The sequence below is a fragment of the Paroedura picta genome, chromosome 3 (genome assembly GCF_049243985.1).
Source record: "Paroedura picta isolate Pp20150507F chromosome 3, Ppicta_v3.0, whole genome shotgun sequence".
NCBI lineage: Eukaryota > Metazoa > Chordata > Lepidosauria > Squamata > Gekkonidae > Paroedura > Paroedura picta.
In genome coordinates, this window is record NC_135371.1 from 85,996,412 (window position 1) to 86,019,777 (window position 23,366).

The 23,366-nt window shown below is 42.1% G+C and overlaps 1 protein-coding gene and 1 long non-coding RNA gene across 13 annotated transcripts in view; one reads left to right on the top strand and one right to left on the bottom strand.

Moving 5' to 3' along the window:
• The window catches only part of LOC143832380 (uncharacterized), a 299,119-nt gene that overhangs the window by 57,065 nt on the left and 218,688 nt on the right, over positions 1-23,366 (bottom strand). The gene's annotated exons all lie outside the window — the stretch shown is intronic.
• The window catches only part of COL23A1 (collagen type XXIII alpha 1 chain), a 587,226-nt gene continuing 566,976 nt past the window's right edge, over positions 3,117-23,366 (top strand). For 2 of the 12 annotated variants that reach the window (XM_077326683.1, XM_077326684.1), the window contains exons 1-2: positions 3,128-3,771; positions 16,495-16,564. In XM_077326683.1, the coding sequence (XP_077182798.1) occupies positions 3,493-3,771; positions 16,495-16,564 (349 nt within the window). In that variant the 5' untranslated portion in view covers positions 3,128-3,492. Of the gene's footprint in view, positions 3,772-16,494; positions 16,565-23,366 lie in introns of all 12 variants that reach the window. The other 10 variants (XM_077326682.1, XM_077326685.1, XM_077326687.1 and 7 more) reach the window with 9 other exon arrangements.

Below are 23,366 nucleotides of genomic sequence, written 5' to 3' on the forward strand. Positions count from 1 at the left end.
GGGACCAGTCAACGTTTGACAATTTTACTGAGGCCCGGGGGGGGGGGTAGTCTTTTGCCAAGGGACGTTGCCGCATGAGCCCCTGCTCCACTTGCTTTCCCACCGGCACCCCTGAGTTCCCGCTGCCCTCTCGGGGGTGCTGCCAGCAGCAGCTGTGCAGTGCCACGCCGAGGGGGAGCCCCAGCCATGGAGGCTGCTGAAGAGCACTAAAAGTGAGCTGGCAGCAGAGTGGCAGGGCAGCCCCTGAGGCAGCAGCTGGAGAGGACAAGGAGGAGCTGCGGCCTGGTACCGACTGCTCCATGGACCAGTCCCAGTCCGGGGGTTGGGGACTGCTGCTGTATAGGATGTTTTGCTGGTTTTAGTAAAGTTGCTTGCTGGTATTAGGCACTCCTTTACCAAATTTAAAAAGAACTTTGAACCTGTAACACCCCAGTAGTTGATCAAATGTCTCTTACCAGATGGAATCCACACAATGCTGACAGCACTGGAAAAATCCTGCATCACAACCCTGATATTCCTTGGAGGTCTCTCATCCAAATGCTAGCCAGGAGTGACCCTGCTTTGCTTCCAAGATGTAACAAAAATTGGGCTAGCCTGGGCTATCTAGTTTAGGGCATAATCATAATGCTACAAAGTGATGTAAACAATGACATTTCTCAGGACCTTTTTTCTTTCTTCAGCAGCTAAATTCCACCATTCCATAGGTAGACAAGGGTAGCTGTGGTGTTATGTAACAAAAAGTAACACCTTTTCTTGTTTTATACAAGACTGAATGGTCAAATTGCTAATTCAGAGTTGAAGACGAAATGGTCTTTTTTCCATTAGAGGGCACTGTATACCAGTTTGTAAATCAACCCTGTGGAATGAATCCATAAACTTAAACTAATATAATAATTTATTTGTACATTTTCTATTTGTATGTTGCTTTTAATTTTTTTTGTAATGGATCATTATTGCTACCTACAAGTCAGAAACCAGTATAGGGTAAACTAGACCTAGTCAAAACTTACACACAACCAAAACATTAGGAAAATTATAGGGTTAGGAAACAATGTTATTTTCATTCTTTATGTATGGTACGTTCCTTTAACAGTATTTCTCTATGATGAATGATATGGAAGTTACATCATTCTTGCTTTCAGAAGTTATTAGTTTGCTTTCATTCTATTATAACAGCATATATTTTCATTGTTTGGTCAGCATGCAGTTCCACGTACTGTGCAGTTCCATGTACCTTTTGACCACTGAAAGATTTTTCAGGCTTCAAGGTATCATGTCAGCTGGCCATGCCTCCCCCCCCCCCCAAGTAGAAGGAACCTTAGTCAGCAAAGGTTTAAATGGCTGGAGCCCCTCTCCTTCTAACCTCCTCCAGGCTCATCATTGTCCATTTTGGGAGGGAGTGATCAACCTGCCAAAATTAGGGGAAAGTAAGCCAAAAACTGCAGACACAGGATGGGAGGACATTCCCCAGCCATTTTTGAAAGAAACCAGTTCATGGTACCATTGTGGGGCCTTTGTGGTAATGTCTGTGGGAAACCCTGATATAGATTGTAATGCCATATTTAAACTTATAAGAGGGACCAGTGTGCTTTTAATAATGTAATCTTTTATTTCTAAAAATTGTCACTAAAGTTGCTTTTCTAAGTTTAGGGCTATTGGAATCAGATCTGACCACTCTGCTCTTGAGCATAGGAATAAACACAACCTTTTCTGGTGAAGTAGAGGATGATGTGCATAGCATGGTTGAGCATGAATGCCTATGCAGAGTGTTCATGTCCAACACTAGTCCCTGTTCTACAGTGTATTGCATTGCATCTCACATAACTAAGGAGTTAGATTCCAACCTTAGTCCAAAATATCATAGCCTGTTCTTAAAATACTCCTTTTAGGAGATGTATCTAGATGGTCCTTGTGAAATCTCATTTATCTTAATGTAATTTACTTCTGCTTAGCACTGCACTGTTACCTTCAAGGATTTACAAAACAGAACATAAAGAGGCCTTTGCATTTTGTAGAAATAGTAGAGCACCAGCCACCTCAGAAGCTGCATGTGATTTCATCCTATGCTGCTAGAAACCATTTTGGTTACTGGGAAACAAGCACCTTGCTTATTCTTAGCAGCATTCGATTTCTCTCAAGTTAGCCAGAAGCTTTATTATGGTACATTTATTTCCTAACCTTTCTAAATGCTCAACACACTCAGAAACCTCATTGGATCCAATGAATATACTGCTCAGGAAGTGACTTTATGATTTACATTCCCAAGAAGCTCAGAACTTATTCCAATCTAATGAAGTCAGGCCAAACAGTGATAGGACAGACATCCTACCGTGAACTTTGAGGAGCCAAAGCCACTGCATTCTTCCTCAGAAGCAAACCTACTTCCACAGTGGACCTTGCTCCCTGCTAAATCAAATATAAATAAAATAAATAAACATGCCAGGGTCAATAAAATGTCTGCTCACAACTCATACTAGCCACTATTCTACCGGTATCCTTTTCATATCCAACTGTAACCCTACATCCTACCCCTGTTTGTATGAAAGCCAATGTGTGTTCATGTTACGAAACCAGGGAACAGAACATGGATAAATGTGGGGGTTCTATCATGTATATTTACATTCCTCACCGTTTGTACAATTTGTACATTCAGTGCAACTTCTGGACACTGCTAACATATGTGTGGGAAAGGGAAGCCCCCAACTAGTAGAGAAGTAAGGTCTTGGTAACATTCTGCCCCCCTCTTTTAATATGGCAGAAACACAGCCTTAAGGCACACAATTCTCGCCGGGAGACTTTTCCCGGGCAAACAGATTTCTTTTGACCCAAAATGCTTTTCCTGCACCACCTAGTAGTAATTTGGCTGGGAACCTGAGCGAGAATGTAATCCGTAAACCGTCGCTTTCGAAGGGGCTCCAGAGTAATTTGATAGAACTCCAATGGCTGCAACTTAAAAGTCGCCTCCAGCACTTTGCCTTGGAAATAGTCCAGGAAGCTTTAAGTCGCCCGTTATAACCTAAGGGACTGAGGAGCCCGGTGTAAAAAGCAACGGTTCCTTCCGCACCTAGCCACCCACGGCACCGCGTCTCAGACCTTGGAAATGCCCCCTGTTTATTTGGGTCCCGGGCGATTTGCATACTTCGCTCTAGCGTGAGCTAGGAGGAAACGGGAGGGGTTGGGAGAGGCTATCCGTGTAGGAATCCCCGGGGAGGGCCGCAAGCAGGGTCTCCCCTCCCCAGTCCCCGAGTGGTGAGGGAGGAGAGGCCGTCCGTCACCTACCTACCCACCCACCCACCTCCTCCTACCCCCGCCCTGCGCAGCTGGAGGGCCATGCTCGGGAAAGAGGCCACGCTTCCCAAACTTCCTGCCCCACTTTCGCGGCCGCCGGCTGCCAAGAGCTGCTGCTGAGCGAGCGGGACAGGCACAGGGGCCGCCGGGCGCCCGCCACCTCCAGCTCCCCGGGGGAGAAGCGGAGCGCCTGCAGCGCGCGCAATGAGCGAGCCTCGGGAACAGGCGGCGGCGGCTTCGCCCCAAGGCGGCTGCCGCTGTGCCGGGGGCGTCGGCAGGGCCCCCACCGTCCTCTCGCTGCTCTTCTCGCTCCTCGCGGTGAGCGCCTGCTTCTTGCTCAGCGCCAGGACGTCCAAGCTGCAGGGCCGGCTGGTGGCCCTCGAGGGAGAACTGGCCAGCCGCGCTTGGAGCCCCGGAGAACAGCCCCACGCGGAGCCGTGGCTCGCCCTGCTACAGCCTCAGGTGGACAAAGTGTTGCAGGAGGTGAGTGAGGCGGGAGGAGGGCAGAGCGCCGCTCGCTCGGCTTCTCTCCCCCGCCCCTGCTGGAAGCCGGAGCAGACGGGGTTACGGTGGGGGCTGAGGCTCGTCCCAGAGCAACCGCTTCTGATTGGCAGGGCTGAGACCCAGCGCGCGTAAAGGTCAGCTCAAAGAGGCCCGTGGCACCTTCAGCTCCAGGCCGGGGCCGAGATCAGCCGAAAGGCCAGCACGTGCGTCGCCCCTTCAGCCCCAGGAAGGGGACTGCCACCTACTTCGTCTGTAGAGGCTGGGGCTTGGGGACAACAGGCAAACCAGGTTGCCTCTCCTGACCCGTAGCTGCTGCAGGCAGGCAGGCATCTTGCCCCTCTTTGGCTCAGGGCATACGCTGAGCCATGAGAAGGTGGCGTCTTTGAACATGGGCAGAGTGCTTGTATCACTGCAAAGTCAACGTGACTAACTCATACTGTTGGGAGAAGAGCCTCGGTGTTTCTGCTTGTTTTGTGATTGAGGCATTAGTGAGTCAGAATTTTTAAAATATGAAGTACTCTCTATTATGGACTGTTGGACGATAGCTTAGAAAGAGGTGAAATTGTGAAATTAAGATGGTCCCATACTAGTAATCTTATTCTAGATAGCACTTGGAATTTTGTTTTGTTTACTTCATCTATACCCCACCTTCCTCTCCACTGAGACAGAGTGGAATGAAGCAGCTTTCCTTATTTTCTTTTCCTCCATTTTGTCCTCACAACAACCATATGAGGTAGGTAAGGCTGAGAGTGCATGACTGGCCCCAGGTAACTTATTAAGCTTCCATGGCACACATGGGGATTTGAATCAGGGTCTCCAGATCCTCGTTCACTACTATGCCACAGTGGCTCTCAAACCATGAGGTTTGGGAGAAATTGCATTTTGTTTTGCATATTTTCATAAGGCTTGCAGGTTTTTTCTGCACACTGGTTGATCCTTTTGTGATCTCTGAGGACCTGTAGCAGACTTTTGTGGGTAGCCAAAATGTATTTCTTTCCAATGACCACTCTGTCTGCTCAGCTGTATAGTGCTTTTTGTCAAGACCTGATGAATACCTTTTCTTTGGTTCATTTGACCTTTTTTAGCTGTTTGGTGGAGTGGAGCGTGTCATGAACAGAGGTAAAAGTCCCATGTATTGGTCACTTGGCTTCTCAGTGTACAGCTGTACAGTGCTTTCAAAGACATTTCAGATGGTGGGAAGTTGTATATATTTAATGCAAAGTCCATGCAAAACAAGGAAGCACATGTTGTTTCTCGTCATGTTTAAGATGTCTATCCAGTACTTGAAAACTGGATAAGCAATTGCTTAATGTTCAAACAATACCTGGGACAGAACATGACAGCAATACCTAGGTCTTGTTTAAAATTTCACATGCTCTTTTGCTCTAGGAAAAGAGTAGCAAGGAGTTTTATGCTGGACTTCAGGGATACAGATCTTGCAGTGGTTATGCCGTCTTGAAGACCAATCATGTTTTATTCCACCAGAAGCTTTTGTGAACCCATATGTAATGAAGACCTCATCTGGCCAGCTGTGTTACTCTGCTTTATGGCAAAACCTACTGACTACCTTCTAACTGGTTGCATCTGAAGAAATGGACTCTAGCCCACAAAAACTTGTGCTGGGAAAACTCTGGTTAGTCTTTAAGATGCCATTAGACTCCTGGTTATTTCTGCAGCAAAAACAGACCAAGTGCCATCATGAGCACAGTCCCACAATTGAAGTTGATGGGTGCAACTGCATTTGGGTTTGCACTGAACACAGCTACTGTACTGGAATTGCATAGCTAGTGTCACCCATTAAACATGGCCAATTCTTAGTACTGTGTAGCAATCTACTGTACTGCTAATGGCCTCATTCCATTTTCATACAGACTCCTTATCTTTTTGCTGACCTATGATAACTTGAGGTTTTTCCTGGAGGCGTCTCCTGCTTTAAGTAGCAGTATAATAAAGGCTTGGTTAATCTAGCAATACCAGTAACACAATAGTAAAGGTTTGGTTAATTGCATGACCAAGTCCCAGGGACCCATCCAGTTTACTCATCCACTGCCTCCTACTCACTGATGCCCTCTGGCTGCCCCTGGGCTGGGACAGTAGCAGACACAGTCCCAGTGGCTTGCTTGAGCAAGGGCAATAGGGCTCTGACTGGTGCTGGTCAGAAGGCAGTAGCATTAAGAGTGGTCAGCATAGCAGTGGGCTGTGGTCAGGGGGCCAGGTTGTGGTTATAGCCTCCAAGCACTCGGTGGTGTTGCCGTCTCACATTAGAGTAAAACTGGCATGTTTGCTTAATCAGCAAACTCCATTTTTCAGGGATGCTGGTTAACAAAGCTTTTACTGTATATTGGATTTGAGATTTGTATTCAGTATCATTTCAGACCAAGAATAATAACAGCAGGTGAATGGGGAAGTTTGGTAGAGAGCAGTATGCTGATAGAAATAAATCTAAAGCAGGAAACATAGTAGGGAGAGTCCCTTGCCGATTCTGTCTCACAGGAGAGATGAAGAGAGAGGTGTTTATAAGCTGCTTTGGGACCCCTTTGGGTAGTGAAAAGCAGGGTATAAAAACCCAGCTCTTTTTCTTTTTTTGAAAAACCAGTTATGCTGTTGATTGGATAAGAAGGGAAACTGTCATGAAAGAATATCTTTTGAGAATATTTTAGGTAGAAAAAAATTCTGATTAATTAGAAATCCCAAAAGATACATCAGGATTGAGTTTTTGGGTACCAGTACACAGAATCTGCTGCCAGCGTGACTAGCTGCACATTTATAATGTTTATGTACAAAATTCTTGACCTCAAAAGTTATAGTTGTAAAAAAAGTCTTCAATATATTGGAACCAGTAAGGAGGCCCGCTAATACCATGCATGTGCCTTAATGGTGGATGGATTTGAATGAGTTAATGTATGGTTGATAAATGATAGAAAGCACATAAAACTTTTAAAAAACATCTTCTTAAGGGAAGCAAATGGTATAGTGTTGCTTATTAAATATTGCTCCTTGCTTTTTTGATTTGGCTACTTTGTTATTTTTAGTAGTTATGGTGAGGTGCCAAAGAAGGGGGTAGATGTCTGTGAAGAGAGGTCAGTGAAAGCATGCCAGCTGAAAGAAGAGAGCTCTGAAGGAGGCCATTGCAGCATATGGTATACTTCACTCTCACACTGCACAAAATGTCCTCAGTATCTGTTGGTCATAGAGATCTCAAGTGAACCTGCATAGACATATGATTATAGATACAAGCAGCTTGTCATGAGGAGGTGAACATTTCCTCCGGCATGCTCCTCCTCTGTGGCCACTTGGTCCTTACCTTCAAGGAAACTTCTTCAACTGATGTTAGGAAATTTAAAAAATATATATTTTGCATACAAAAACACAGAAGAAACAGGTTGAATAAAAAATGACTCATTTGTCTTTCAGTCTATACTATATATTTGCATTAACTGCCTATATTTCCCTTCACTATATGAAGTGTCATAAATTGCTTTTTGTTTTGCTATGAGAATTTCATTTTTCTCTTATGGTAATACTACCTCATAGTTAATTTACTGCTTTTCTTATCCTGCTGTTTGCCAAGGAGCACAGGTTGATGTATACTGGCCTTCCATTTTACTCTTGCAACAACTCTCTGCTAATTTAGGAGGAGAGTGTGTGACTGACCCAAGGTCACCCAGCAAGTTTCATGCAAAATCCATGGGTTCAAGGAAGCCAGGACCACTGGGAGTTCACTGAGCTCTTTATTGTGATCTCAGCATGATGTTACAAGAGGCAAAACTGACTTGAGACACCTCTGAAAAACCCCACCTTAATATATAGTAGCAAACAATGGATCTTCCTGCCAGTGCATGCTGTTGTCCAGTTTCAATTTAAACTGACAGGATCCTGCAGACCAGCTGTGCATTGGTCAATTACAATGCCAGCTTTGATCCTGCCATGGACCTCAAGCTGTTGGTTCCTTGGCAGAGCCATAAACACAACAATGGGTACTTAGTTGACTAACCCTGGGTCTCTCAGAGCCAAGACCACCAGTCATTTCATCTAGCTCATGGGGGGGGGGGGCAAACTGTGGCTCTCCAGATATCCATGGACTACAGTGGGCCCCTGCCAGCATGGTGCTGCCAGGGGCTCATTGTAGTCCATGGATATCTGGGGAGCCACAGTTTGACCACCCCCAGTTGACAACCCATTGCTTAGATTCTACTGGTTACCAGTAAGGTGCTTTAAACTAGTTCCATATGCTAGGACATTATTCAGGGATTACGAAACAGCGTTGTTTAGCCATGCAAATAGAAGCATCAAACCTGCATTGAAACCACTCCTGTTTAGAGTAGTGCGGAAGGTATACTATCTAGCTGGCTAAAGGAAGTATTTGTCCTCTTGAGGATTTGGTACAGAAATAAATGGTTATGAACTGTTTCTTTTGAAATCACCTTTTTTTGGGGGGGGGGAGAAATGTGGTTGATGAGAAACTGACATGTCATTATACAAATCTCACTCAATTGCAAAAACAACCGTTATTGTTTTGTTATAGTATTTGCATTTGTACCAGAATGGACAGTACAGGTTAAGCTGAACTGACAAGTGTAAATACTGTGGTAAGACGATACAAATAGACTTACAAACTGAAGAAGGGATGTCCCCAGAGAATGCGACTAAGCTTTTGCCATGCAGTTCTAGCAAGAACTGAACTTGGGATGGGATCAGGGGATCAAAATGAGAGATAACCTGAACTGCATTTCTACAGGTTAAGGATAATTCCAGCAGAATAGCCCCCCCCCCCCCCCGGACAGAATATTGAGTAGGCAGAAAAGATGAAACCTTAGTGATTCCTGTTTAAGGTTTCTGCCACCTTCAGCTCTTCCTGAAGGTTACTGCTCCCTGCTGTGCCCCAATATAAAGTGCATTTTGGTTGCCCAGTAAAACATGTAAGGAGAAAGACATTGTAGTGCTTTTCTACCCAGAGGTAAGCATGGAAATAAAGTAGATGCTATTCCTATAATCACTTGGTTTCCCTCCTGTGAACTTCCTATTTTCTTTTGACTGCAAACTTGGGAGCATCAAATGTGTTTTGGGGATTGCATGCATACCTTGGGATTGGATGCATGCCTATGAGTTCACAGTGAGAAATCTGACCCCTCAAGAGTTTCAGTCACAAAGAGGACTTCAGAGAGAAAGGCATAGCTAATATCATGCCTTAAACACAGAGAGAGACACAAGCGTATGACCTAGAAACCACTTCACCCGATGCTTGGAGTAATTACCTCAGTCAGCAGATATATGTTGAGAACACAGATTTTCTTTAAAGGTCAAAATAACATGAAATGTTAATCAGTGCATCTGTTTTGAGAAAGATAGCAGAGATGGAAGCTGCTTTTGGAAGGAATTGAAAGTTTCTTACTGTGACATACGTGCAAACTTTATGAAGTTTACGCAGGAGTAATGAAAACATGATGAGCCACTTTTTGTGCATATGTACCCAAACAGCACTTGATTCTCTGGAGTGGGACACTGAGAAATAATTTACCTGACTGGTTAAGAGTTCCAGTGTACCCAAGCTAGGAGTGTGGAACACGTTATCTGTTGGGGCCAGAAGAAGCTGCATATCGATGGAAGGGCAGCTCCTGCATGCTGGCCAATGCCATCACAAGTCCCTGATGTTTGAATTTTGCAGGGAATTTTATAGTTTTACGGGTGCATTATTCTTGCTCTCCGGGTTGGCTGAACGGCACACACAACATGCACCTTACATCCATTCCTAATTTTGTGTGCTCTTATGAAAGTGACATTTGTTTTTACCTTTACCTTCATGCTCTCTTCCTACTTGTGTTTATTTAAGAGCAAGCTGCCTATTGATGGACATATTGAAGCCCAGAAAAATGCAGGGGGGAGGACGTCTCCCAGTTTTCCAATGGAAAATATGGAGGACTGCTGAAGGGAAAAAAACCTATTTTTTAAAAAGATAATTTCATTGAATTTTTTAAAGAAAAGTTAAAACTTAACAAAAACTAAGACAGAGTAGAAAAAGGACAAGGGGGAGTCAAAGATACAAAGGTGGGGGGAGGGAAAAATTAAAGAAAGCTAACTTTATGATAAATACATATAAAATTATAAATATATCATTCAATAATTACAAAGAAAAAGCTTGATTCAAGTGGGTAGCCGTGTTGGCCTGAAGTAGCACAACAAAATTTGAGTCCAATGGCACCTTGATTGATTGATTGATTGATTTTTATACCGCCGCTCTTCCATTGATTTGTGACGGTTTACACCAGATAAAAACAGCAAAAATACAATATAAAACCTCATAAAACACCCCTTACAGCATGATAGTGAATAGCAAAATAGATGGCGACCTCTCACTCAACTTGTCTAAGACCAACGAACATTTATTCAAGGTGTGAGCTTTCGTGTGTGTATACACTGGCTAGACCAGCCTACCCTGGTTTTGTCGTATCTCAGCAGGTAAGCAGGGTCAGCTCTAGTTAGTATTTGGACAGGAGACCATCAAGGAATTCTATAATTGTTCATCTACTGCTGCTCCTTCGGATGCCTCTGAATGAGCTGCTGTACCTGTGGGTCCTGATAGTCAGCCATGGAGTATGGACTTTGTTTATCCAGCAGTTCCTTCCCCAAGTGCTCACCCAATGCTGGTAGGTGTCCTGCTTTGCCCACCACTGAAATGCATGTTCACTAGCTCTAATTCTGCATGGCAGGGAGCTATCAGATTCCAAGAGTTGTGCTGCTACCTCCTGGAGCCATTAAAGGGCAAGGTGGTCAATAATTGGATGCTGGGGAGAGGCAAGAGAGAAGAGAGGCTCCCATTTTTGAGCGTATACCCTAACTACCATTGTCATATATAAATCCAAAGCATATTGTAGAAGATATTGTCTCTTTCAGAATAAGTGAAATGCCTCTTAAGGTAACATTTTTCCACAGTCAAACATATAGCATGAAAAACTGAGGACTTTCTGAGATATTTGGGGGGGAGCACTGAAAAAGACCATTTTACTTGTCTTTTTTCTAATAAATGGTCCAGGGCTGGCCATACAGTTTTACAAGTACATTATAATAGTGTCCGTTTTATTTTCAGTTCCTTTCTTACTAATACTCAGCATAGAATTTGTCTTTTTGAACAACTGCGGCACAATGGGTAGACACTTTCATTGAGCAATTTACTATGATCTCGGGGTCTCCTTCCCTCTCATTCTCAGCTTCAGATCCCATTAGCATGTACTTGGAGTTAGGATTTTTTTGTTCCACTGTGCGTCACATTTACCTATATCTAACTTCATTTGTCATGTTGTTGCTCATCTGATCTGTAAAGATCCTCTTGGAAATCTTGGTTTTCACTGCCCTGAATAATTTTGTGTCATCTGCAAACTTGGCCAATGCACTGCTCACCCACAATTCCAGTTAGTTTATGACTCAATTAAGTAGCACCAACCCCAATCCCAATCACTGTGGGGCCCCCCACTTCTCTCCATTGAGAAAACTGCCTATTTATTCCTAATATATATGTGCTTCCTTTTTAATCAGCTTTTAGTCCATGAAAGCACCTGTCTTATCCCATGAGGTAACTTGTCAAAAGCCTTTTTTAAAGTCCAAGAATATTATACTTACTGGGTCACTATTATGTGTTACTTGCTCCCCTACACCTCATCCTGAGCCAAATTCTTGTTAGAACTTTTAGTATGGCTTGAAAAATAGTAATGAGGGACTCCCACCTTCCTGCTTTCTGTTTTCGCCTCTGAAGTTGAGGCAATTTCCATGGGTGGCAACTTTTAAAATATGTCAACCCGTTTGCCTAAGTATTCTGTATACGGCTCTGAAGGCATGATAAACATTATAAGCAAACATGAAAACCAAAAGTTCCCTCACAGACTTTGCTATGGAACCATGCAGCTCTTCAATGCAGCAATTCTTCAGATGCTTAGCACCGTTTACATCATAACCACATGGGCAGGATAGCAGTACCTCTGTTTGTTCCATAACAAAAGCTTCAATTCAAAGTGCATAGTTTTCAGGCTATAGTAAAAATGTTAATGAGTGCAGTTTAAAGAAATATTTAGAAGCAAACAAACCAGAATAGCTTCATTCATAATAGCTCTATTGTTTTCTAGCAGCCTTAAAACATTCTAGCTGTTGGGGAACAGCTTTAAGACCTGAGGTATGGGCAGCTGAGCACCAGCTGAACTTTCCTAAGTATTATGGGATTCCTATGTCTGTGTTTTACACATGAAATTAGTGTAAGGATGGATGGACATCCAAATGGAGAAATAGAAGGGGTGGCATGTGGCAGATTCCCCATTAGACCATTTCAAATTCATTTCTCCTCCCCTACCACCTTCAGATTTATCAATATGCCTGGCTGAGGGGAAAGCAGAGTAGGGAACTATTTGAGGTGTGTGTGTGTGTGGGGGGGGCTCTTACATTGCCAATAGGCAATGTAAGAGCTGTACATGAACACCCCACCCCCACATATGGTGATTATATAAATAAAACACAATTGCAACAACACTAGTATAATTAAGCAAACCATGGATTAAGTATTTTGCAAGCAGAGACATAGGCACTATTGTTTAGGACTAAAGGTGCAGTAGATTTGTGGTCTAGGAAAATTCATAAGGAGAAAATTGTGTAGAATTAGAAGCTATTCAGTTTGCATTTAAAAAGTCAGTTTGGGAAGCTGCAAGTGTTAGGCTTAAAGTAGCCTTGAATTTCTGCATGGATGGGAGATCCATTAGAAGGATCAACCCCTGAAGAAAGATGAGTTGAAATGGTTTCCAGAAAGCACTGGGGGATTTTCCATCTGGAATCAAAGCAAAGTGTCACTGTTCAGTGGGTGACTGGAATCAGGAGACCTTGTGAGCGGTGGGTATAGATTCTCTTAAGTTTCTTTGTCCATATCTTCAAGATTATTAAGTGCATTGGTGCTCAGTGGAACTGGGTGCTGTGAAGCAGTTGGGATGGTGGAGGAAGGCTTGTGCTGAATCTGCTGAAAACAAAGAGCTCATCATAGTGCCTACTCTGTGACAATTATAGTGGTGAAAAAAAATATTTCTCAGCCACCATTGTGTCTGTATAGTACTCACCAGCCATGTTTGTTGTGTGAGTTAAGAGGCTTGTATTTAAGCCCGGAAAAGAAAAATAGAGGGTATTCTAGAAACTTCCTGTGATAAATTTGCCAAGTTCAACTTGGACACCATGTTGTCTGCAGAAGTTCTGAATTCTCCTGAGGCTTGTGGATTCATTTCATTTGGCGCAGTTAGAGAATATGGACAGAAAACTTGGAACAATAAGACCTACTTGAGGTTTACTGGACTACTTCTCTTCTTGGTAAATGAGATGGGGGAGGAATGTCTCAAGAATGGCAAATATCATTCTGCGGGAGTTTTTGGCGTTCCACATGCTGTCTGAAGCTGTCTGCCCATGAGGTTGGGAGTTCGATCCCAGCAGCTGGTTCAAGGTTGGCTAAATGGTAATGACTGGGGAAGGCACTGGCAAACCACCCCGTATTGAGTCTGCCATGAAAACACTAGAGGGTGTCATCCCAAGGGTCAGACATGACCCAGTGCTTGCACAGGGGATACCTTTACCTTTATTCAGACTAATGTAACCCACCATGAGTCACTGGGAATGGTGGATAATAATAATAACAACAACAACAACAACACTTCTGATAGAACTGTCAGTTCCTCTGGCTCCTGGATGAGAAAAAACCCTTCTGAAACAAGCAGTTGTAATGGCTTGGGTTACAAATACATTACACCCATCCACTCTGAATCTAAATAATTACAGAATAAAGGGATTACTGTACAGCTTTAAGAGTTTCTGGATGAAATTTATTTCCATGATCCCTTTTGTGTTTGGCTTTCATTGGCTTACAGGTTTCCTTAAGTTTCCATCTTGTCCCCCATACTGTTTCGTCACCCATACTATTAAATCTGGTGGGAAAGCTCTCAATAAACTGTGTAAGGGTGGGGGTTAACAAACTGAAATTAAACCCTGACAAAAGGAAGTGGCTGGGTGTTGAGGATTCCTGACCATAGAATAGTGTGCAACCTGTACTAGTTGAATTAGGGATGTGCACTGAAAAAATGGTATTGGGCTAGAGTGGCAGTTTTGCAAGCAAAGGTCACCCAAATTGCAGGGAACCTGTTCCTGCCTGTCCATCAGAGACCACCAAAGTTTCAAGCAAAGTGACCTAAGAGGTCCAATTCTAGGGGCCCTGGAACAAGGTTTCCTCAGCCATCCTACTTGTCTGCATTGTTTTCCATGGGGAAAAATACCATGCTGTGTCCAGGGCAAAGAAGCCGTCAAAAATACACAAGAGCAACTACTGTCCAAAACCCTGCAAATGTAAACAGAACCAACAAACTTGACAGAACCCGTGTCAACCCATAGAATCCCACCAGATGTATGGGTCACACAGAGTTGCCAACATATAGACCTGCTGGGTAAGAGGTTCCAGGTGGGATGCAGTACCTTCTTGCAGGCTCTGTACCAGCATGCACACTGTTGGAACAATATCAGAATGTCTGGTGCCTGGGTCTAGAAAGAGAGCCCTCTTCCCCTGAAGCATTTGGATAAATGGATCTGGATCAATAGATCCAGACTTGTGTCAGAAAAAAAGTGCTTTGGTAAGCTCATTAAATGGCTTAAGGACCTCATTGTCAAGCGCTCTCTTCCCCCACATGATGCCGACCTTTTCGATCAAATAGATTGGGATGCTCTTCAGCGCCACCAAAGACTCAAACATGTTGCAGGCAGCATTCCAGTGCAGGCAACATTCCAGTCTTTCGACTAAATTTCCCCATACCTGTGAGCCAAAGGCCATATATATATTATTTAAATTCTGCCAAGAAGAATTGATCCTATTGAAGGACTTCAGTAGCAAACATTAAGTTGAAAAACAACCAGTTTTAATCTGGAGGCTGTTTTTGTTGTTCTATTAAAAGAAGATATAAGACATTTTTACATTTACATTTATTGTGAAATTGTTTATTATAGCCTAGGGTAGGTTCTTTCTTCTGTTATTATACTCATTTTGAACCGTCCTTTTTTCGTGGAGCATTCCAGTGAGTGCAGATGCTGCTGATCAGATGATCTTCTAGCATGCCCATGTTTCTTACTCAGGAGACTGCAAGAGAAGACTGTGGCAGTTCTGGAAGGAAATCACTAGTCTCCAATTCAGGATACTCTGCAGAACCCAAAACCAAGACATTCTTTACCACCAGACAAAGTAGGTGTACTGTGCAGTAAATACACTTAAGGCCCCAATGGTCAACCTGTGAAAAGGAAGCTGGAAGGCAGATGAGAACTCACAAGCAGAGACAGCTGGAATCCTGGTCCTGCTTACCTGTCAGTTCGTGGTTACCCCTTCAAACTAAGCCTCTGGAGAGAGGTACTTGTAAGCATTCTGCAGTGAGACATGTTAGCCACTTGCTTTCCACCTTGGGGTTTAGTGCTAATTGCCTTTCCTGTCGCCAAAGATCAGTGCTGTGCACTCTAAGTCCGTATGAGAGAGTACTCTGTCATACCCTGCCTACTGTGCCCTGCCTACTGAATTATAGGTAGTTGTAGCTGATTTTTATGCAGTGCTGAGGGGAGGAAGGTTGTCTGTTTGTGCTGTAACCACCATCCTGTGTTCTCCGTGGGCTTTTGGGAGCAGGCGTATCTGTTATGGGCCACGTGGCCTGTTCTGTTGAACTGATATTTATGCCATGCTTTTTTCTGGCATAACTTTCCACTTCTCTCAGGGAGGGGGGTTTCTGGGCTGGAGTAGCTTAGGAAGCCAAATAACCTAAGGTTGAGGCCATTGTGGCCTAAATAATAAGTGGGTCTTCCTCCTTCTCCTTTCCATGTCTCCCCCCCCTCCCCCGTTTCTGTTTCTTCTTATGGGGCACATATTGGTAGGCAGGAAGGTGGGAAAGGCGGGTAGTATTGGTTTTTATTCTGTTTTTATCTATATTTTATTGTTGTTATATGTAAACTGCACTGAGCCTGCTCTCGGGGATGGGCAGTATAAAACCTGAATAAATAAATACTAAACTCTTGCTGTGCCCCCTGGTCCACTCAGCCCCACATCAGTACAGGGTTTCACAACTGTAACCCATTGGCAGTGAGGCAGCACTAGTCTAAGTGACCACTGTGGTGGCATTGCAATTCTTGCTTGTGAAGTGTACCTCTGAGATACACAGGGGTAGTGGCTAATTGGCTCTCTGGTTGCTTCCACATTCACAGGGTTCTCTCCCTTTGTCAGTTCTTCGAAGCTGTCATAATGATTCCTTCTCCTACAGCAGACCTCTGAGTCCTCATGTTTGGTCCCCCCACCCCTCGCAGGCTATTCCCAAGAATCCTCTGTCCCCCAGAAGCTGCATTTCAGAGGGCATTTTGGGCTGCAATGGGAAGGAGAAGAAGAGGAATTCGCGTTCTGTGAAGGAAAATACTTTCCTTCCATGGAGATTGCCTGCGAATCCCTGCCACAGACCTTTGAACTCATATGGGATAACACATCTAATTTAAATCATATAACAAATCAAAATTAAAGGATTTGGTAAAGCCCAAGGATTGTAAAACTATTCTGAAACGATCAATGGGGCTTAAAAGTACTTAACTTAGGCTGGGCCCGGCCAAATGCCAGTAATAGACTTGCAAATTATATATATGCTCATATGTGGTTCTACAAAAATGTCTTTTTTTTAACAGAAATTGGGTGAAGGATTAGCTAAACTACGCACGGCACGAGAGGCTCCATCTGAGTGCAGGTGCCCACCAGGTATGTAGAAAAATAATATGCTGTTGTTGCAAACTGTATTTTATTTCCAGAAGAAAGTTAATGGATCTGTGACTTACTATTATTTATTAATTCTTGTATTGGCTTTCATTTGCGAATGTAAAGAGTCTTTAACTGTGGAAAGGATGTTTACTGTTAAAGCCGCTTAACAGATGTCTGACACATATGGTAAATGACAAGGAATAGTTGAGATCCTACAATGGTAAATTAATTGTTTATTCGGATTTCTAACATCACTGTGCGTTATTGATATTTTGGGAACTTGCTAGAGTACGTTTCTCGTTTTATTTTTTCAAAAGTAGCCTTTATAGGAGCAGTACCTATGAGACATACTAAGAACTCTGCTAAAATTGTGGTTGACTTTGGAACCGACTTTTGCCTGCTTTGTGTCAAGTCTTTCCCCTAAACATTTAGCTTGCAAACAGCACTCAATAAGTTTTTCATCTGCTCAGTGGTGCTGCCTGGATGGCTGCTGCTAATGCATGGTCCCAATTGGATTGCATATGCCCCAGGGTCATGCGCAGGGCATGCACCGCATAAAAACGTGAAGCAGCCTTATGCTGAATCAAGACCTTGAGTCTGTCAGTGCCAGCGTTGTCTGCTTGCACTGACAGCAGCTCTGCAGGGCCTCAGGTTGGGGATTTTTACAGCGCTTCCCATTGGTTCCTTTTAGCTGGGCTTTCCGTGGATTGGCTGAGGGATCATCTGCATGCAAAAGGTGATTCATATCAAATTAGCCTTTATGGGTGAGGTGGACACTCATGGCAAAGTACTGAGGCCTGGAACCAAAACAATTGAATCAGTCAGGCATAATAATCAAGGCAAAGCATGCAACTTGCCCCTCCTCCAAAAGTGTCATAAATATATAAATATTTATATACCACTTTTATCCTGTATAGCCTAGGGCAGTTAACAGCAAATTTAAAGCAATTTTAAGCAAATCCCCTCTCTTCCCAGTTTGCACCTCCTCTAAAACACGTAAGTATGATAAATAAATAAATATTTTATTTATATGCCTCTTTATACTGTCTAGCTCAGGGTGGTTAAAAACAAAATTTAAAACAATTATTAATAAAATATTTTACACATAAAAGCCATCTCTTATAATTTATCTTATGAGGTAAATTTCTTTTTTTTTAAACTCAGTTTTCCATATGAAAAGCTGATGGATGATGAAAGTAACATGACAGTTTATATGCACAGAATACACGTTTATTTTGATCCATTTTTAAACCTCCAAAAACATCTCTGCTCTTGAGAGGCTGAGGTCCTGCTTATTGACGATATTCTGTATTTTACTCAGTTGTGTTTTGTTAGATCAGATTAATTCATTTGTGTATGGACAAGTTATATAATGTTTGGTTGTTTTTATAACTGTTTTCTTATGTCTGGAACAGCATAGATCATGATATTGGAAGTATCTGGACATTATAGGAATAGGACTGGTGTTTCGGTGTTGGGGTCAAATGTTTCCATATGAACTTCCTTTGTCTTCTACAGGAATCAAAGTCCACCTATGCATCATTAGTTCCATTATTATAGTCTAATGAAAACATTATAGGCTCCAACATTTGGAACTGTAACAAACAAAAAGATTATATGTCGGGATTGTCCTGAATAGAGTGGACATAAAATATTCATATAATTTCTGGCATGGGGGGTGGGGGTGGGGCAGAAAAAAACATTTCATCCTCTTTTAATCTTAGCCCTTAAATTATATATAATAGTTTTAAATATTAGATGTGTAGCTCTTTTAAACATAGCAATGTAATTGCAGTCTGCTTATTTAGCTAACCACTGGCAAATAAGTTGATAGCTGCCTTTATGCTCAAAGTCTAGACTGATTTTCTTGAAAAGAGGCAACATTGGTTGAGACATTAATCTAAAATCCTTACTTGCCTGTCAGTTACGTTTGAAGAAATGGGAGTCTAATTTTTTTTAAATGTACGTTTGGGTCCTTGAAACAAAAAGAATCTTACTTTTTTTCCTCCCTGGAGTTTCTGATTTCAGTCTGGTCATGTAATATTTTGCATTGGCAAGTGTCATAGCAGACAGCCAGTTTGGGTTTTTGGCACAGCAGACATATTTGATATGAAGTGCTAGCATTGTTGGTGGCAGCTCCCGTCCTCAGCAACTGTTTTGGAAATTTGGACTGTCGATTATTCTAGCTTTTTGAGTGAGGCAAGATCATTGTTTGTTTTAAATCTCATTTTTGACCCTGAAATACAGCCACGAACTCTCACGTCCCAGCAGAATGAAAACCAGTGCTATACATCTTTCTTTCTTACAGCAACAGACACTGAAGAGATGGGGAGCAGAGGGCAGGCAAGGAGGTCCTCAGTTTTGAGGGAAATATATGTCATATTGACAGAACTGTGAAGCAGCCAGTCCAGATAGTATTAAGAGGCTGGTATGCTCTGATTTGGGTCGATCTCCTCAGATCTTGGAAGCTAAGCAGAGTTAGCCCTGGTTACTGTTCCGACTAGAAATCACCAAGGAAGGCCAGGGTTGTTATGCAGAGGCAGGCAGTGGCAAACCACCTTTCTCTTGAAAACCCTGCAGGGTTGCCAAAAGTTGGCTGCAACTTGACAGCAACATAAATAAATAACTCTCAATACCCAAATGAGGTAAATTTTCTTGTTACAAGCTGTTCTTCTTTCCAGTCTCTCTAATTGTTTCTTGCACAGTTGACTTGTATGGGGAAGAGAAGAGAGAAGAGAGGCAGAAATATGAAAACAGGAGTGCTCTTTTTTGGTGGTTGTTTTGCCTCTCATTTAAAAAACTTTTTGCTGAGTGGGACCTCTTTGCCTGCCTGTCTTTCTCTGTTCTTCTGCTGTCTGTTATCTCTGAGTTGGCAACTGGGAAGAGAAGATTTGTTCAGGAGCTTCCATACCCATATTTCTCTTTTTAAAGCAAAAAAAAACCCAAAACAAAATCCCCAGGGCAGGGGGGGGGGAGTTAGATTCCAACAACATGCAAACTCAAATTGACATTGTTTGTTTTGTAGATCTTTCTACCAAGCAGAAGAGGAGAAGCACTCTGGAGTTTGAATCTGTCCTTTCTGGAATTCATCCAGAATTAAATCCTTGTTTCCTTGGATCAGGATAGGAGATTAGCAGTTGTGCCCATCATCTGCAGAGCTGCAATTTAGATGTGCTCAAAGGCTTGGGCATGTCCATTGGCATTTTTAATTTCGTTTTTCTCCCTAGGCAGCAAATACCCATGTCATGATACAAATTGCAACTAAAAATCTGCTCAATTTAAAAAAAACCTGTTTTTCCATATGGAGAAGTTACATGTCAAGCAACACAACCCCAGAGTCCTTTTGGGAATTTGGAGCTAGATTGTGGATCTGTGCCCATAGATCTACAAATAATTGTTGGCTATCTACTTCCATTAAAATCAAATCCACGTGATTCCAGTGTTAAGGAAAAAATATATAATATAATCAAACATAAAGGAAACATGAAAAGTCTTATCCATTCTGGTTTTTTTTAAATGGAATAAGGGTACAGTTTTCCACCCAAATCATGCTCAAAATCATCTTATGGGTTTAGACTAACAGGTCACTCAGTGTTATTAGTGGTCACAGTGTGCTCTTACAAATTGAAAAGGGCTTAATCTTTTGAAATTTACTCACAAACAGTTGGTAAAGCATTTGCCATTACTGACCACAAGAGGGAGCTAATATTGTTTCATGAATACTATAGAAACCAAAGGGTTGAAGACCTCTTTTCTAACAGAACAGCTAAGATAGAACCTAGATGCAAAATTTACATTCAAAGAGAAACAGTTTGAAAGTCTAATTAATCATTCACAAGAATGAATCTTTCACTGTTATTCTAGATGGAAGGATTAATATATTTAATTAATGCCTTCAAAGTATGTTAGATTTCTCTTGCAGGCTACAATCAAGATCCAGTGATAATTCAAATGTTTATGTCTTTGTTGTGACCTGTAATTTTCCTAGACTTTTTCTTTCATTCCCTGTATTGCTGGTATTAATTGGTTCTAATGACTGCATTGTTTTCACATAATAGAAGTTTAATAATGTTTGCTATAGCTACCACAAATAAGGGAAATAACTAATATTCTGTACTTCACATGGCCCATTTGACCAATTTTACTTACATTTAGAAGACTTGTCTCATGTGGATGTTTTTTTGCTAAAATCAGTGTAAGCACACTAAATTTATAAAGTGTTTATATTATACAATTCCTTCCAAACAATGCTTTATTCTTTGGCCCGTACGTTGGAAATATTGTTTAGCTTTGACCTGAGGTTGAAAAGTTGTTAGCGAATGCCACAAAAACATGTTCATATGCCACCATCTATGCCATCTAGTGATCTGTGTGTGATATGAGACGACTGTCTTCAGTAAATAAAAACTGTTTTTATTTTTGCAAAGTTGGGATACCAGCCAATGATGCGTGACATTACTGTCCTTGCTGTCTCGGTTCCAATGCAACGTAGGCAGGTGTCTCAACTTTGCCAAAATAAATCCCATGACACCTGATGAAGACAAAAATTTTGTACAATATAGATATAAGCCTGTAACAAATAATCTGGCATTGCTTCAAACATTCTAGGAAAGCTGTGATATTTTTCATTTGATACATCACAGACAGACATTATATTGTGGTTCTTCCAGTAGCTGATGTTTTGATATATTTGTTGGTACTACTAGCAGAATGAATATATATGCCTGCTTCTTCTGCCACAATTCCTCACTGGTTGTTCCATGAAGAAGCATCCAATTCCATCAAGAAACCCCTTTCCCAAACCTGAAGTCCTGGGGAAATAAAGACCCTTGAAGGAGTTTATTGTGAAATGGCTGTGGGTGCTGTTCCATGATTATAAATAAATAAAAAGAGAGAAAACAAGCTTCCATTCATAATTCCCTGTCTCTTCCTAGATTAAAAAGTAATCTTTCCTCCTTAGCATAATTGTTCTGTGCACATAACTGCACTAGGGATGGTCACTGGAACAAATAATTAATTCAAAGCAAACATTTCCCAGTAGTGTATTGGCAATAAATACAATGAAATTATTCTTGTTATGCTGCTTAGTGCTTTATTTCATTACAATTAAAGCCATGTGCAGCCTGAGAAGTTTAAAAAAGAATAATCCTGTTTAGATTTATACTGCTACTCCTTTAACTTGTTTTTGAATTCCAGCCATTATACATAAACCTGATAAGGAAAAACAGTATATAAAAGTGTATCGAATATATTGTAATCAACTGTAATTTTTGTATGAAAAATAGTAGAACAGCTTTGGACTATTGGAAATGCCAGGCAAAAGGCCTCAGTTCTTTTTGGGTCAGGTTGTTAAAATATATTCCTCCTTATTTCTTAATGTGTGTATTATTTTCTCATTGAGCCACATGGGAAGGCGGTAAATAAATGAATGAATGAATTTAAATAAACAAACAAATGCAAATGTTTTTCTTTTGGGCCTGTTTTCATTGCTGGTGTTCTTTCCAGTTTATTTGATGCCATGTTTGTCAAATGTGTACAAAAATTAAAGTGAATGGAACTGTAGCAGGAAAAAATGGTGCAAAGAAATAGAAAGGGCACAAAAGTAGAGGTTCATAAGTTTGATTTGCAAAAGGGAAAAATGAAAACAGGAATACTTGAGACAAAATATTGAACTGTACAGTTTGGTAGCATCCCTCGTGATGGAGAATGAGTTGCTCTTGCTATCTTTGAGTATACTGATTATCTGGGTCCATTTTAATCTGCCTTAAGTACAGAAACGGCCTCAGCCACCCAAATGAACAATCCTTGCTGAAAGGGAGAGAGAAGGGAATGTGTCACTGTTGAGATTCAGGGATCTCTCCATAGCTTTGGCTACTGACACCCATGGTACTTTTCTGACAGCAGAGAAACAGACATTGTGCTTCAGTGGTTCTGGTCCTGTTTGGTGGACTGATATCAGAAGGTGGTGTTGGTTGAGACTGGTAGATGCTCAGACCCCTGCCATTTTATGCAAGGTTCTCTTTTGTGGCCTCTGCTGTTTAACCTCTAAACCAGTGCATGAGATTGTCTGGAAAAGTAGAGTGAGCTGTCATCAACATGCTGATGACATCACCTTTGTTTCTCCTTTTAATTGGAATCAGGTGAATTGGTGGATGTTCATAATTGGAGTGTCATGCTAGGAAGGGAACAGATAAAGGCTGGCAAACCGAAGACATCAAGAAATGCCAGTAAATTATGTTGCCAATTGGGGATTAACCCTGTTCTGGATGGGGTAACATTTCTTTGGAAAGAGCGGGGGGAGCACTAGATCTTTGTTGGCAGATAGAGACCTAAATTTCACTGTGGCATATTCTGGCATATGTGCCCAGTTTCATTTTGATGTAACCTTTCGCTGAAAAGCAAGATTTGATCACAGCTGTACATGCTGTGATCATATCCAGAGTAGATTACTGTGAAGTGCCTTTGGTGGGGATTGGCTATGAAAATGCTACTGCAAATTGATGCTAGGTACTGGGATGCCAGGTCTTGCCAGCAGCTAGGTCTAGCTGCTTCCAGCATGATTCAAAATGCTGGCTAGGACTTTGAAAACCTTAAACAGCTTTCAAGCAGAATTTGCCTGCTCCAATGTAAGGATCCTTTCTCATGGTATGCTCTTAATTGCCCTTGGCATTAGGAAAGTTGTGTGGCTGCCCCTAACTCCTGTTATTTTTAATGGCAGATTCATATTCAGAGTACCTTTATTGGCATAAAGACCCATCGCCGTGACTCTGCAGTAGGATAGCTCGCCCCCTCGTCACGGCAA